This window comes from Lissotriton helveticus, chromosome 9, assembly GCF_964261635.1.
Source record: "Lissotriton helveticus chromosome 9, aLisHel1.1, whole genome shotgun sequence".
Classification (NCBI taxonomy): domain Eukaryota; kingdom Metazoa; phylum Chordata; class Amphibia; order Caudata; family Salamandridae; genus Lissotriton; species Lissotriton helveticus.
In genome coordinates, this window is record NC_136070.1 from 1076434154 (window position 1) to 1076451321 (window position 17168).

The following is a 17168-nucleotide window of genomic DNA, read 5'->3' on the forward strand; positions in this document are numbered from 1 at the left end:
ACTTCAACACCCTCCTAAAAGAGGCAGTTGTTTCGCATGGTAATCCATGAGGTCCAGCAAACAGGACGTTTACTTCCATATCCCACTTCACAGGAATCGCTAAAAGTACTTACGATTTGCAGTAGTGGGCAGACATTTACGGTTCCGCGTTCTGCCTTTCGAGCTCAAGTCTGCACCACACATATTCACGAAATACAGTTCCCTGGGAGCGACATAACTAGGACACCAAGTCTTCGGTATCTGAAGGACTGCCTGCTCAAGGCTTCATCCTTAAAAGACGTGTCCAGGTCTCCCAACGCCTGTTCAGTTTTCGATGCTGGATCTCATCCTCAATCAGGAAAATTCGGTCCTGAAACCTTCTCACTACATCAGTTTCCTAGGTACATCAGTTTCCTAGGTATAACCCTGGCCACACGGTCAGCAAAGGTTTTCCCATCAGAGAGTGATATTGTATCCTCCTGGTTCCTCGCTCTCAACTACGAACGAGACCTCTACAAGAGGTGCTATCGAAGCAGTGGTTACAATCTACAGGGTCATCTTGCCACATAAAAGAGAATCCTCACATGGCCGGAGTCCTACAATGAGGAATATCCTCTCAAAAACTGTCTCAAGGCTTGTCACTCCTACTTCCGGCGGTTCCTCACGTCGTCACAAAATGCGGAAGGTAGTCTCCTATGGAGAAGACACTACATATCAATCTGCCTGAACTGCTGACGGTCTTCCTGGGCCTTCAAGATTGCCTACCAAGAATAAGACGAACAATGGGCTCACCTATGCGCTCAGCAGGCAGAAACCATTGTAACAGGGAGCTGGACCAACAAATCATTGGCCCCATCTTCTCCAGATAAAACACGCCGCAAATGGATCTAATTGCGACGTGAATGAAAGCCGGATGCCCACACTTCCGTAATTGGCTAGGGAACGCATTTCCAACCGCATGGCGCAATGTCTTTGCGTAGGCCTTTCCACCATTCCCGATGCTCCCATTGTCCTCAAGACACGGTTGGTGGAGCCTTGTATTCTGATTTTAATAGCCCCAATTGGGCCGAGGCGACATTGGTTCACAGAACTCCACCACCTATCCCTGTAGCCGCCGATCCACCGGCGGCAGTATCTATCTCTGCTACTATGATCGATAATGCAGTTCGACATCAGGGTCTGAAGTCTCTCTGGTTGGTCGCCTGACCCCTGACACAAGACTGAGTTCAGAGTTCCACAATCGGAATAATCCACAGGACTGTAGACATTCTTGCCAGAGCAAGTGCGGATAGCACATGAACATATTCCTGGAAAGGGAAGCGCTTTGTGTCTGCGGTGTCGACCGCAGCAATAGGCTTTTCTCCACATCACTGGTGCAAATATTGCCTTATCTATCCATTACAGTACATTTAACAGTGCTATCTCGTTATAAAAGAATTCAAACGAGCCCATCGCTATGGTCAAGCGGGTTGCTTAAGCAAGTTCTGAAACGTTTATATAGATCTTTCCCGCCAGTAAGGATGTTGCCACCTCCTGGCATCTCAATGTGGTTCTTACCAAGCTCATGAAACATCCGTTCAACCAGTACACGGAGCTGACCCAAAGTATGTCTCGTGAACAATCCCCACTAAGAGTCAGTGGGCTACAGGCGGTTTTCTATCCAGAAGAGTGAGCGAGCTCCAAGCTCTGTCCATTCAGGAACCGCACATGCAGTTTTTCTGCTAGTCCATTCGGAACCGCACATGCAGTTCAGGAATGCTAGTATGGTGCTGAGACCGAACCCAAAATTCATTCCAAAGGTGCCTTCAGCCTTTCATCTCAATGGGCCAATAATCCTTCAAACTTTCTTTGCGAACCCTTCAAGGGCTCTACATTCTTTAGATCTCAAAGATGTCTCAGGTTCTACCTAGATAAGTCTAAGACTTTCAGAAACTCTTCACAACTGTTCGTGACATACAGCAGACCAAGAATGGGCCTGTCCCTCACGAAACAAAGCATCTCAAGATGGATCTCATCAACGATTGCATTCTGCCATGTCCAGGCCGGACGGCCTTTGACTGATCAGGTCACTGCACATTCCACCAGGACGATGTCCACGTCAGCAGCACTCTTCGCGGGGGTGCCAATCTTGGACATTGGCAGAGCGGCGACCTGGAAGTCACCGCACACTTTCTCCAGCCACTACTGCCTGGATATCGAACTTCAGAAGGATATGGCAGTGGGTCAAGCGGTGCTTCGCCATCTCTTTCAGTGAGGTGAGCCTTCCTACTTCCCGCCATCCAGGTATGCACATTCCTTGCTCTTGTGATACTATATATGATGTTATATGCATTGTCTAACATGACTGCAGAACTGATTTACATCACAAATGTGCATATCTGACTGCTAACTATTCTGATTCAGGCATGTGAATCCATGAAAGACACCCCTAATACTGGATAAGAAATGCGTTACTTACCTGTAACAGCAGTTATCCAGTATTGGTGTCTTTCATGGATTCACATGCAACCCTCCCGCCTCCCCGGGAAGGACTCACATCCCTCTCTGACAACATTACGCCTACCTAGCTGGGTGCGTACGAAAATCTGAGGGACTGAGGCTCCTCCCAGGAAGGTTCTAGAGGGAGGTCGGAGCTGATTGGCTGACTGGGAGAGTTTGGTCCTTTTTACATAAGGACTAAGAAAGGCTACTAAGGGGAGGCCCTTAGGCCTATTTTCTCTATGTATGTCTATAGGACATTACTTTTTTATGTACCGGAGGCTCCCGTCTCGACGACGGGGAATGATTCAGGCATGTGAATCCATGAAAGACACCAATACTGGATAACTGCTGTTACAGGTAAGTAACGCATTTCTTCTCTAAGGCATTATATACCCCAGGCCCATATATGCCCATATATACCCCTTGTCTCCCTTGTTTCTTGAGACAGGGCAAGTAGCCAGAATTGAAGTCCACGCAAGCAGGTGCAACACAACAAAGTATGTAGTCCTCCCTTCAAATCCCTGTCCAAGCCCCTTTGCTCTCACAAACAGACCCTACCTCCTTCCTAAAGGGTAAAAATGTCATTCTTGAATCGCCAGTTTAGTTGAATTTTGTAAATGGACGTTAAAATCTGAATAGGTCAGAAGCCCTGCTCCTCAGACTTTTGTGAACCAGAGTAGCCTAATCGTTACTCGCAGACCATCATTTGGCTTCTTTAGTCACCTGTAAATGTAGGTAAGAGTGATTTCTATGCACTTAACCACAGCAGGGAATTATCCAGTCTACCAGCCCTCACATACAAGTCTATAACCATGCAGGGGCGATATTTTGGTATCCAACTTTATCTTAAGTTCAGTCGCCTACAGATCGACACAAGCTAACAAGCTACATGATAAAAAATAACAATTTAATTACAGTTACTGGGAATCAATATGAGACTTCTATACAGCCCCGATCTCCCCCCCCTCCCTGATTTACCTTCTTTTTTATGTATGGCAGATTTCATTAAAATGATAACATGATTTTGAAAACATTGTCACTAATTAACCTTCATTCATAGAGATTAATAGCTTCAATAATTCCCTGTTATATCTGGAATACTTGGCAGTAAATATCAGATGGCTTTTATTGTGGCTTTAAATAATAGGTTTTAAAGAATTAGTTTAATGTGCCCCTCAATGCAGGCTATCCAGTTTTTTTAAGGCCCAACTCCAGCCATTGAGGTGCAGAGACTCTGAGCTCCCTTTCCCCACAGGTTTCCATAGCCCAAATTTGTATGCATGTTTAATGAAAGGGAAATCCTATATAGTTCTGCTCTGAATAAACTTATATACTAAAATAAGACATTAAATATGTTCCATTATACTCCATGGGATCTCTTGGTGCCAATGAGATTACTACATGCACCAACTGTTACAAGAAATGTACTTGTCTCTAGGAGGTTAGGCCCGGAGCCACCTGTGACTCACATTTCATACTTGTAGGTTTTGCCACGGGAGAAACACCTTAGAAATCGGAAACATGCCTTTTCCAATGTTGCCAGACTTGTGCATATGACCCTCATGTGTAAAATAGTTTTCCCCTAAAACTCTGCAGGATAGTGAGTGCTCATCTTGCAATATCAAATTAAGAACATGCCTCTCTGATGCATCTAAAAGAAAAGCACCATTAAGAGGGAGCATGTAGAACATGACTTGTCTGAGGAAAAATGGTTAAGTCTTCTTCGCCAGAAGTGATTTTAAACCTTACTCATGTGTCTGTAAGTCACAAACTGCTAATTTGGTGCCACAATCCTGTCACTATGCTTATAGTGCAGAAACCAAAGTACACGACATTCACCTCCATCTGAGATCCCAACAACTAAATTCTTTTTAAGAACAACACCACTTCTGAAGAAGCCACAAGTTGTTTTGTTGACAATGAAGAGAATGTCCCCTGATTGGAAAGCCTAGCAAATCTTCACGAGTAGCTACTTCAGCAATTACTTCATCAAACAATCATCAACATCACTATCATTGATGACTCGATTGCTACCTACCTGCTTGATGTAAAAGTCTAGGCAATTGCCTTCCTCCTCACTGATGCCATAGACCATGATCTCATCAACCTCAAGACCAACCATGACTATGCAAGCTTTGAAAGATTGTATTTACTGTTTCTCTGCTCCTGCATCAGTGTACTCATTAGTAAAACATTGGGCTGATTACAAAAGTGCCGGTCTCCTAGGAACCTTCCTTAAATCAGCAGCAGAAGAAGAGGAAAAATACAGACAAAGAAGACTTTTTCAGTGAGGGTTATCCAGGAGAAGCAGTAGGCCACATAAACATGTTTTGACTGAAGAAGAAGAAACAGACAAATAGTATTATAGCATAGATGCTGTAAGGATTATAGCTCTATGAAGAACATCTCTTGCATCCCCACCATTTCGTATTGTGCATATCCCTTTGTATTTCCTTGACTCACTTAAACATGTGATGCATGCATTTTTCAACAGATTTCTGTAACTAGAACCATCAACTGTATTACCATTGTCAGGGGCATGTGGGTCTCGACTGCTTCATTCCCCCACCAATCTACAGGACCACCTTGTACAACAACAAAAAATGTGTCCTTCATAAATGTGTTGTTCAGCCTCCCCCGCTACCTCCATCATATGTGAAAGAAGGAGAAGAACAAAGAGAAAATGATAGTGTTGAAGGTGGTGCGGATAATACACATGGAGAATACAACCCCCCCTGGACACAACCAACCTGACAGAACAGGTGAATTAGATCATTAAGTGGCAGCTAAAGTCTGTACTGACCCCCAGTCTCCTAAAGACACAGCCTTTTTGAAAGACTCATCAAAATACAATATGCGGGTGGCAACTTATTGCCTATTGGATGTTAAGAACAAACCACTTAAAATGATTAAAGAAATCTCTACTTTGGATCACATAATTCGAGTAAGCGATGTGACACATGAAGAACCCAGTTACAGGCTCAGCTAATATCATACAAGGGGAGCAAATGCTATGGAGTCTGGAAATAGACTTGGTTCCTTAACAACAAAGTGGTGGACGTTTTGCAACAACCTCAGTCAAAGCTGCAAATGCAACAGAGATTGTTGGATGATACGATAGGCAGCTGTGGAACCATTTTGAACAGTTTCTTCAAACTAAATATCAAAATAGACCTAAAGAAACAGGCAATGCCATTCTAAGGGAAGGGAAATACACCTCCTCAAACGTTATTGACCTTCAGTAGATTCCGCCAATGCATATGTTTGCCACTTAGATAGCTGGCAGTTTTGAGAATCTACGGATGGTTGTGTAGTACTTTCGTCTGGCCAGAGTTGCAACCAGAATGTTTTCTTTCTTGAGATGGCCTTTTAAAAGACATGCTTTGTTTGGCAAGATTGTCAGTTAAACTGTATATGCACTAAAGGCATACCTGGAAACAGCAAAACCGTTATCATCCATGCAGAAAAGATCTTCCAACTTGTCATACATAAACTAGACATGTGTTGTCAGAGGAAGACACCAATACAGTAATGTGTGACTTTTTAGACAGAGCCTATCTTTCTAACTCCTATGAGCAAATCAAAGAATCCACAAAGATCACAGACCACCAGACCAACCCACACATATCGGTGCACTCCATTGCCCATTGCATACGATCAAGGAAGATGAATACATCTTACTCTGTGAGTCATCCACTCTGGCAATACACAAAACGCTTTTGACGGGGACGATAACAGTACTTCTAAATCCATTGAGAGTCAAAGTGTTTAATCCATATTTTCCTCGTATGAAAAAATAGGTCTGAAAAAGGCTGAAAAGTTTCGTAAAGAAGCAGGGATTCCAAATGTTAATACTTTAATGCTTTCCGCCAGGACATGGTCAGAATAACTATCTCACCTCCATGTTTTTGCATGACATGTTTTCATATTCATGTCCACCTACAATATTTTTGATGCCTTCCTTTCATGGTAAGTGACCAGCGCCATGAGTTTGGTGTTCTGGCCTTTGCCTTTAAATCAGCACCTCTTATTTTCACCAGTCACTAAGTATATTGCATTTCTAGTGGCACACCTCTAGCGTTTGGAAGTGCACATTTCTCCATATTTGGATGGCTGGTTTTGGAAGGCTCCATCAGAAGTCCTCAAAGCAACATCTACACCACTACAAACAATGCAAAGGTTGGCCATCGCTTTCAATGTCAACAAATCGTTTCTAAATCCAACCGAGTTTGTGGATTTTCTGGGGTGCAGATTTTAACAGAGTAGTCAAAGGTGTATCCCTCCAGCGAAACAGTACTAATGTGTGCAATTTTCAAATCGATACAATTTCGAAATGTTTTTTTTCCACAAATATGAGTCTCTGCTTGGATGCATGTCATTGTGCATTCTGGTAATTCCCAATGTTCTTTGTGTGTATAACATACAAGAAGTGCAAAATTCTCATAGGTGCAAAATCTCGAGAAGTTAAAATAAAACCAGACGCGTTGCTGGTTGATTGTCATTGAATTGTTTGAATAACAGATGTTTAAGTTGGACAAACTGAGGGGTCCAGTAGGATGGCGGACGGATCGCGGTGGCGATCCATCCGCCATCCTTGCCCGTCTGCCACCTTTCTTCCCCCCGCCATATTACAATGGCGGGGGGGACCGTGGCAGAGGCGACCGCGCCGGAAAAGGCCTGATATGGTGGCCTGGGAGGAATGCCTTTCCGTGGTGGCAAGGCCGCCACGAAAAGGCATACAGTTCCTGCTTTGGGGGCCCATTGCGGGCCCCCAGGTTAAAGGGGGGAGTGCACATGGGGGGTACCTATGGTACCCCCCTGCGTTTCACAGCACAACATGGCAGGCACCGCGCGGTGCCTGTCATGTTGTGCTGTGAAACGCACAAGAAGCATTTTTCACATTGCGGTGGCCGGTGCTTTAAGCACCGTCCGCCGCAATGTTAAAAATGCGGGATGCACCCGCCACTGTGGCGGATGCATCCTAATTGGGGGCACGGTTCCTCCGCCCTTGTGGCGGACGGTACCGGCCCCCGACAGGATGGCGGACGAACTTTGTCCGTCCACCATCCTAATGGACCCCTTAATTAGGAAGAACTCAGTTCTTCTAAACCTCAGAGGCCTTCTTTACAAGGTACGACTTTGAACAACACAGATAGTGGCTCTACATATAAGCATGGAACCCAGGGCAGTACTATTAACTAGCAAAGCCTTTCTCATTAGCATCATGAGTACCGACAATCCAAGTCAATAAGATGTGCTGTACCACATTTGATAAAAGGAATCTTAACAGTTGTGGCACTGGGCACTCGGGCACAAAATGTCACTGTCAGCGGAGGACAACTGAACTTGTCATCTGTGGAAACTCGATGACAGACAACTATAGTAGGGCTTTCAGTGCCGAGATACTCAAGAATGGAACCTATTTGTCACTCATCTTAATATGAAATGTCCACTCACTCGTCACCGTCACCGTGGAAAGCACTGGTTCACAGAACACCAGACACAAAGTTTATTCAGACCGGATCCTCAGTTGCTAACTAGACATGAGGGACATAGTTTGCATTACAACGTGGCTGGAAAGTCCTATCCAATCGCCTGTAAAACTGTACATCTTTTGGAGGTAGCCAGAACAGTCTGCAAGAAAATATATGTGCTGAAATGGAGGTGATTCGGTATGGGTCACATTCAAAAACTTTGATTCACTATCTGTCCGTCTCAAACTTTGTCTGAACCGGTCACATTTACCTGAATTAGGACTTAGCTACTCATCTGTTAGACTCCATTTGGCAGCCGTTTCTCGATATCAAAGACATCCAAACAAAGAGTCCATCTTCTTGCAGAAATGTATTAAATAATATATATGAGTTTTGCTTAAAGCCCACCCCCAGTTTCTAAACTCCTCCTGATGTGGAGTGGACTGCTTTTCTATGAATAGGAACTTCATTGTAGTTCTATGAACATTGCGCCCCCATTTTTGACTCATCCATTGTGCATCTTTACAGACTATTACAGTCCTAATTTCAGATTTTTACAATCTGAGAACCATATCTGCAATTTTGCAGAGACATAAACTACTCCTGGAATCTAATTTACATTTCGACCTGAAAGTGCTGGTGTCTTTTTTCCTAAACCAACACCTGACATTGCTTTATTTATTACAGCACACTGCAACGGGCCACTTCACATTTTGGATATGAAAATAGGTTATTTTAATAAAACTAAGGACTTTAGAAAATCAGATCAGTTGTTAGTATGTTTTGGAAATTCTAACAAGGGGGTACACCTTGTCGAAAAAGGGCATAGCACCCTGCATAGCGTTGTGCATAATTCTCTGTCAATCCAGCTGGACAATGTCCTTAAGGAATGGTCAGGGCATACTTGTCTAGAGCAGCAATTCTTCATCCGTGGTCTAGGGCCCCCGGGGTCCGTGATGGATGCCTACTCAGGGGGACTGCGGCTGCTGAGAGAATAAAATAATAGTAATGATTTTAAAAAGTGTGTATCAATAAAGAATTAAATGGTCAAATTAAAAACGTTTTGTAAATGTGAAGGAATTTGAAATTGGAGGCTAAAATTTAAGTTGATATCGTAAGATTGGTTCGTGGGAGGAGTGCAAGACCATCAAACAGAATACACTATGGACAATGGGAGGCTTACATTGAATTTAAAAAAAGCTCCAACCTTTCCATTAAAATTTAGAAATGTTTTATATATGGGAATTAAATAAAATATTTAATAATTTATTTGGTGAATGCATGTGTCAGTAATTTTGTGTATTTTCCTGCAGTTCAAATAAACGAAATTGCTTAGGCCGGGGTTCCCGGATTCCGATAATGACTAGTGGGGAGTCCCTGGATTCCAATACTGATCTAATAGCAGTTCTTGGGTTCCAGAAAAGTATAAATTGGGGTCCACACTAGTGAAAACTTTAAGAACCATTGGCATAGATGCATGACTGCTGCTTCAGCTCTTTGCATGCATCTTGTTTATTGATATTGCAAAGCTGCTAGATGTAAGACCACTCAGACATTGACAAAGCACTACTGTTTGAATGTGCAGGCAAAGGTGGAGGCTGTTTGTAGGGCAGGTGGAACATCTGAACCTTTTGATATAAAGTGAGTGTCATTCCCGCCTGCAATATTGTACAAACTGCTGTCTTTTCAAAATTTAGGCCTTGGACTCCGTAATGGAATGTTTGGATGTAAAGGTTACTTACCTTTAACTATAGCTCTCCATCTTTCATAGATTCGCTAGTTATCCTCTTTAAATGAGATTCAGTTGTTCCTTCCTCCTTTTACTCCTGATTTGAAAAATCTGAACGAAGAAAGAGTCTGAAAAAAGTCTAGATCAGAGCCTCTCCTCCTCACTGGCTGGATTCTGGGGTTTATAATGTTGTGGAAAACCAGCACTGTAATCTTAAACTTTGTGTTTAGTATCACTGCTATTAAACATGTACTCCAGACTGGGAAGCATCTGATGACAAGGGACAATTCAGGCATGTGAATTTGTAAAAGATAATAATGGAGAACTGTTGTGTTTTGTTCTTCTTCTACAGTGACCGCGGAGAGCAAGAAAGTGATTTCTGTAACCTAGAGTTAGTGTGTTAGATTAGTGTAGTGCCATCCATACAGAGCTAAACTGGGATATGACCTTGCTTCAATTTGAGCTGACATGATTTCATCGTGTTTGTTTTGGCAAATCCACTGTATTCTGGTTGAAAAGAAGGGACTGCGAACGTATCGGTGACCAGCCTCTCTAGAGTTCAGCATTCTGTCAGACAGCCAACTGTTTTTGGTCCAGGCGAACTGCGACCAATGTTCAGCACACAGAGCCTGGACCTTACATAATAAGGGCTGTGGTATCCATGCAGACTTCAGCTTTCCCCTCTGACTGCTTCTAACTTTACATGAAAAGATATTGAATAATTTGTAAAGATTCATTGCCATGGTGCCAACACTTTGCAGAGTACACAGTTAGTGGGGGGGGGGGCACTATTTGTTTCTGGCCAGGCCATCAAGTGTGTAGGCAGACCATAACATATGTTGTGAACATGGACAAGTATTGCTATGAAAATGTTTTCACTACTACCTCCGCTGTTCATTTTTTAAATGAGGTCCAATCTACCATCCTTATCGAAGGATATTTGCTCTCCGTCCATTTACCTGAAAAAGTAGGTAAAACATTTATCAAGAGAACTTTACAAGTGCTGCCCCAGTGTGGTGGGACAGGGGAGTCCGAAGAAAACTTTGAACGAAAATCAGATCATACTTGAGGGCATTATAATCTACGGTTTCCTTGTAGATTAAATTTGCATGCAATGCATAGCACCCTGAAGCAGACTTTGTCAGCCTTTATAAACCAGTGTAGTGTTTTCAGCAATATTGAAATGCAATCCTACCTCTGCGGTGGTGCACTGGAATGTGTTCAAAATATGAAACCAAGCTCATTCAGAAGCACAGCACAGCAACCTTCAACACCATGCTGGGTTGTAGGGAGATCACAAGTGTAAACAATTAAAGATAGCACTAAGATTCAGGTCTGGAAGCAATATTCCATAGAATGCCGTATGGCATCCGTAGCAAGTAATGCCACCTGACACATGACTATTTGAGACTTAGAATATATCTGTATGAATATATGTATGTATGTGTGTATGTATGTGTGTGTGTGTATATATATATATATATATATATATATATATATATATATATATATATATATATATATATACATCCATATCCATATCCATACTAATATTATAAAGAGAGCCCAAACCTTTGAGGCGGGTAATCTCAGTAACCACAGCACCAATCACAACACCCAATACAGCGTTGGAAAGGCAGTTGCAGCAGAAGGACATAGGCTGTGCAGACGGCCACCATATATATATATTTTTTGCAGAGTTTTATATAGCGCGAACTTGACCCGAACTGAATCAGGTATCAGAGCGCTTTACATAGCACCAGTTATGTTACATGAGGACACACATTCATTTTTGTTAGGCACGGGGAGATTAAGTGATTTGCCCAGAATCACAGGATGTTTGGCGTCGTTATCAAGACTAGAACCCAAATCCCCAGGTCCGAGGCTGAGCGCCTTAGCCGTTAGGCCAACTCCTCTATACATTTAAAAGGTAAAAGGACCGTGCCAGCAAAGTAGTCCCTTGTGGGCGTGTCTGCGTTGTGCTGTGGGCGTGACTAACGCTGGGGGCGTGTGGTAAGGCCATCACATTGTGGGCATGTGCTGGGGGCGTGACAAACGCTGGGGGCGTGTGTCCGCCCTTCATGCCATGTGAGTCGTACATACAAGTGCCAATTACGTTGCTGCGCAGCATCAAGGGGCACGCTGGGGGCGTGAGAAAACGCTGGGGGCGTGTGTCCGGCCATCATGCCATGTGAACGCAATTGCGCCGCATCAAGGGGCACGCTGGGGGCGTGAGAAATGCTGGGGGCGTGTGCTACGTTCCGCCCTTCATGCCATGTGGGTCGTACATTAATCAGAAGATCGTCTGCTGTGGCCGTGTGCTGGGGGCGTGACAAACGCGTTCACCTGGAGGCCTGTTAAGTAACGTTACTGCAGCCTCTCCTACGCGCTGTTACTGAACTCTCTCATTCAATGAAATTACACGCGCCTGCTACCATCAACCAGGGCTCTAGCCGGGCTCAGGCGGTGGATCAGTACACTAATTACACGCGCCTGATAACATCAACCAGGGCTGCAGCTGGGCCTCAAGCGGGGGAACACGCGCCTGCTAACACCAAACAGGCCTGCATCTGGGCCTCAAGCGGGGGAACACGCAAATGAGCGTATCTGCGGGGACAATTTACAGCCTCTCCTACTCGCTGTCACTTAACTCTCTCATTAAACGGATTTACCCGCGGCTGATAACTCTCTCATTCAACGACATTACACACGAGCTGCAGCTGGGCCTTCTCCGTCCCTATTCTAATGAAACAAAAAATGTTGTCTACCGCGAGATTTTAAAATAAATTGCCCTTGCCAAATACACACATTACATACATTCTATTTCGTACCCGGACAACGTCGGGACGGGCTGTGTATATATATATATATATATATATATATATATATATATATATCATAAACCTCCCTTGAGCAGAAAGGAAGAGGCCACACGGGGAATCCAATTTGGAGGCTTTAATGGAAAACAACAGGTAAGCATGATGCATTTCGGCCAATGAGGCCTTCCTCAGATGCCGCCGTTGAACCCAGTACAGAGTCTCACCCTCTGGCTGAAATAGTTCTTGCAACTCTCTCATTGGTGAGAGTAGGCACCCTCCCTCAGTCATGTGGTCACATACCATGGATGTCGCTGTAGGCACTACATCCCCCATAATCCATCTCTATTGGGTCGGTGTTGTGTCCCTATTCTAATGAAACAAAAAATGTTGTCTACCGCGAGATTTTACAATAAATTGCCCTTGCCAAATACACACATAACACACATTCTATTTCATACCCGGACAATATACATTCATGCAAATATATTACACAGTGGTGGGCGCCACTGTGTAGTTATAGTTAGGATCTAGTTACCATAGGAAGAGCTTTTATTGGTTTGCTAATAACTGGTGCCCAAACACAAAAGGGGGTCCAAAATACAATATCCCTATGCAATTTTCCATAGAAAAAATTTAACACCGATACAGCGAAAACGGCTTGTTAGAAATGGTATCCCTGGCTGGCCAGGGCTTTCGCCAAAGTCAGTCAGAGACCACCACTCCTAAGTCAGGGCAAGGGAGTTACACGCTAAGATAACCCCTGCTCACCCTCTAGGTAACGTGTCGTGAGCAGCAAGGCTAAACTTGGAGGCGATGTAAGTTAAGTGCTTGCGCATGCACCCCCAAGCAACAACACCCAGGCCCACCACAAAGGAAACTCCACACAAGGTTATATGTAAAAATAGCCTTTGTATTACACCAAAACACATTAGATAAAAACACACACTTTAAAATGTGCCAACAGGCACGGGCAGAATTTACAGGGGATATGTACAAGACAGGGCCACCTGGACCACTGTCAGGAATCAGCACTTTTAGAAGTAATACTTTTAGAAATAGCACTTAGAGTATAAAACATAGAATGTAAAATCACTGTAGCGCAAAATAACACACAACCAGTAATCACTGGTAACCAGGACCTCACTAGCACCACCTGCACTAGGAGAAAAACAGCCACCTAAGTATCACAATATCTGTAGGGGTGTAAGCACATAACACATGATGCATAAACATACATTCAGCGGTGTAAGGAAGGAAAACACATGATGCATCAACAATACATTCAGAGGTGTAAGAACAAGGCACATGACGCATTAATAACACATTCAGAGGTGCATCAAAAGAACAATTGCGCCAAACTCACATAAGTCACCACCTGTGACTGTCCCTAGGCCAACTGGCCTTGCGGGGCTAGGACGCCCTGTGTCCCAGAGTCAGGGGCCTACACGTGGCAGTTGCCCACAAAGTGCTGGGCAACTGGTGCAGATAAAGATGGGGCAATGTGGAAGCCTCGCAGGCTCTGAACAATTACACTGTCCCCTGAGCCTCTCTGGGCTCGAGCAAATGTGGCACCAACGTGGGAGTCCCCCCTCTGGGGACTTGAAATCAATAAATGCCCCTTGAGCCTCTCTGGGCTCCTGAACAACTGTGGCGCTTTTGAGCCTCTCTGGGCTCGTGAAACAAATAGCGCCTGGACCCTTCTGTGGAGTCCCCGCTCTGGGGACTCAAGAGAAACAACTGCCCCCGGAGTTGCTGGAGCGGCCCTCTGCCAACTGGGGCGCTCAACGGTGAAAGGAAAATTGCCCCCGGAGCCTCGTGGCTCCAACAACTGCGGCCTCTCAGGAGCCTCTCAGGCTCCGAAAACAACTGTGGCCCCTTTCTGTGGGAGTCTCGGACCCCCCCCCCCTCTGGGCGACTCGAGAACAATGGCCCGTCGTTAATGCCCCGGGATACTGGAGCCTCGACAGGCTCAACAACAGGTAAGGCCCCCACGAGCGTTTCACTAGGGGGGAGGGGCGGGCACCGGCAATGTGCCCCGACGCCCCCCTCCCTTCCCGGGCACTCACCGGTCTCTAGATGCTGCAGCTCTTCTCTCTGGGGCTGCTCCTCGGCTTGGTGCGGCGGGCGGCTCGTCTCTCGTGGGCGGCGGGGCTCTCCTCGCAATGGAGCCCCGCCTGCACCTTCCACCGCCCTACTCTCCTCCTTGTGCTGCGGGGGTGGGACTTCCTGCTTCCTTCGTCGGGGAAAAGGAACACCAGCGTCCTGGTTGCCGGGCAACCCTCATGCAGACGAGCCCCCAGGCTCCGGGTCGCGCTGCTGAGGCAGAGGGGAACTTCTTTTGGCCGCAATCCGGGGTAGCCTCCCGGGAATTTCACCAATAAAAGCGAAATGGCACTCGCTTGGGCGGCAATGTCCCTGGCAGGGTGGGCACCTGCCAGGGGGCTCCAAGATCGGCCAAGAACGGGGCAAATGCCGGGTGGGCACCGGCTTCCACCAATAAGCGCTCCCCGGCGCTAGGACGAAAATGACGCGCTCTCAAGCGCTTGTGGGGACAAAATACAGCGCTCCCAGCGCTAGGACAAAAGAAAGCGTTCCCCAAGCGCTAGAGGCCCACAAGCTCAGCAAAAGTCCTTCTAGGCAGGCAGGGGGGGCCAAGGCTGGGCCCAGAGCCAGCTCACTGGGTCTCCAGGCAGGGAGACAGTCCAAGTGGCGGTCCTCCTGGCGCCCAGCACAGCAACAGCCCCCCTCAGGCAAGATCCTGGAAGACAACAGCTTGTGTGGGGACACCGCCCCACTTTTATACTATGGAAACCTTTGTCTGTAGGTGCAGGGTGGGGGAGGAACCAGTCGCAGCTGGTTTTGGAGCACCCTTGATGGCCCAATCACCCTTTTCATTCACTGGCAGGGCTAGGGTCATTAGACGCACCACAGGGGGCGGAGCCAGCATTGTGTGGGGAAAGCTCAGCCCCATCAGGAACCAGGTGCAGCCCTCCCCTCACCACTGGGCAGACCCATCCAGACATCCTGGAGCCTGGCATGCCAGCCAGCTCCAGCCAATCACGCTCCAGCCAATCACGCTCCAGCACCCTCACTGCACACACATAGCCATGTCTAGAAGTGGTACTTCCACACTAGACACATTCATGCCGCATACATCATTTCGCAGCATTCAATCACACGAGTCCACACATACCAGACTCGAGCCTGTACACCCCACGCATCAGGAACTACCAGGGACACATACATTCCCCATGCATTCCTATGGGAGGGCAGGCCTATCTCACCACATGCACTCCGTGCGCACGCACTTTCCACTGGGACACAGTGAAAGTGCGCAGAACCCAAAAATCACCATCACCAGGTCACCATTAAAAGCAAAAAGTTTAGGGGTGAACATGCCAGAAGGGCCAAGTCCAACACGGCTGAACAAAATTACACCAAGTTTGTCAGAAAGCTAGATCTTGGTCTAGAAAGTGGGCTTTTTGTGATTTGGTGTACATTTATCAGTAGTTTTTGCGAAATTAAGGTTAAAAAACTTTATATATCTTGACAGTTGAGTTTGCATAAGGCTCTGTAGATTCCCACAATCCCCAACTTAAAAAGAAAATACAGTAATCTGATTGACTGAGGGGGTTTTTCTTACCCATCAGCTTCCTTGCTTCTGCTGGAGCAAAAGGCTCCTGTAAATGTAAATGTAAATGTACCTGTGGGAGCTCGCAAGCTGATTGGCTGGCCGCAACATTAGGAGAAATGTTGTGGCTGCCATTTCAGGTCATGGGGATAGATACTTTTAAGAAAAAATGATTTAATAGGTACTGCCCAAAAATTTTAGTAGTATAGGACCATCCCTGCACAGAATTGGCAATTACACAAGTTCATCCACAACCAGTCCGTTGACCATATTATCTTCAAACGTAAGAGTAAATGTCTCTGATTGTACTGCAAATTATAGATTGTAAGTCTCAACCCAGACCTAATTCTTTGTATGCAGGCATTTATTTATCCTAAACTCTTGGCTGATGAATTTACACGGTTTGAGTTTCCACGTAGACTTAAAAGAGAAGAGATTGGCCAGAAGGTGCTTTGTCGTGATTACTACATGGATGGCTGGTAAGTAAAAAAAAAAAATAAGTGAAACTGATAGGTGGGACTGCTTGTGAGGAATGACAGGTAGCTTGTATGTAATTGATGTTGTGGGCTACTGTTCCATCAAATAATGTGCTGGAACTAGAATACTTCAGGTGAGTTGTGAGGTGCAGTAATAATTATGAGATATGAAGTGTAAGACTGAGCTGGAGTTATTACTGGTGTAATAGATTGCATGCAGTGAAATTTGAGTTTTTCTGGTGACGTGTAGGAAAATACAAGTGCGGAAATCTGAGGAGATGATAGGGCTCTAGTGCTGCAGTTCTGGTGTGTGATGCAGTAAGATTGAAGTGACTGTGATAAAAAGTTAAATGATGTAGGTTCGGCTGTGTTGTACTGTATACCAATACAATTCATCTGGGAGTCTTGCACGGAGGCAGATGGAGTGCAAATATTTAAAGATAAGACAGTGGACAGTAGGAAGCTTCCAGATTCGTTTTCTACTTCAGTGAGATTCTTGATTCAGGAGAGGCAGGATTGTGATGCCACATGCTTAAAGACTGACAGTGGACCACTAACCTCTGTTGCTGGATATGCGAT

At 45.4% G+C, this 17168-nt stretch overlaps 1 protein-coding gene across 4 annotated transcripts in view; it reads left to right on the forward strand.

Moving 5' to 3' along the window:
• The window catches only part of PPM1M (protein phosphatase, Mg2+/Mn2+ dependent 1M), a 242076-nt gene that overhangs the window by 171621 nt on the left and 53287 nt on the right, over nucleotides 1-17168 (forward strand). For all 4 annotated transcript variants that reach the window (XM_078661457.1, XM_078661456.1, XM_078661458.1 and 1 more), the window contains exon 7: nucleotides 16474-16592. In XM_078661457.1, the coding sequence (XP_078517583.1) occupies nucleotides 16474-16592 (119 nt within the window). The remainder of the gene's footprint in view (nucleotides 1-16473; nucleotides 16593-17168) is intronic.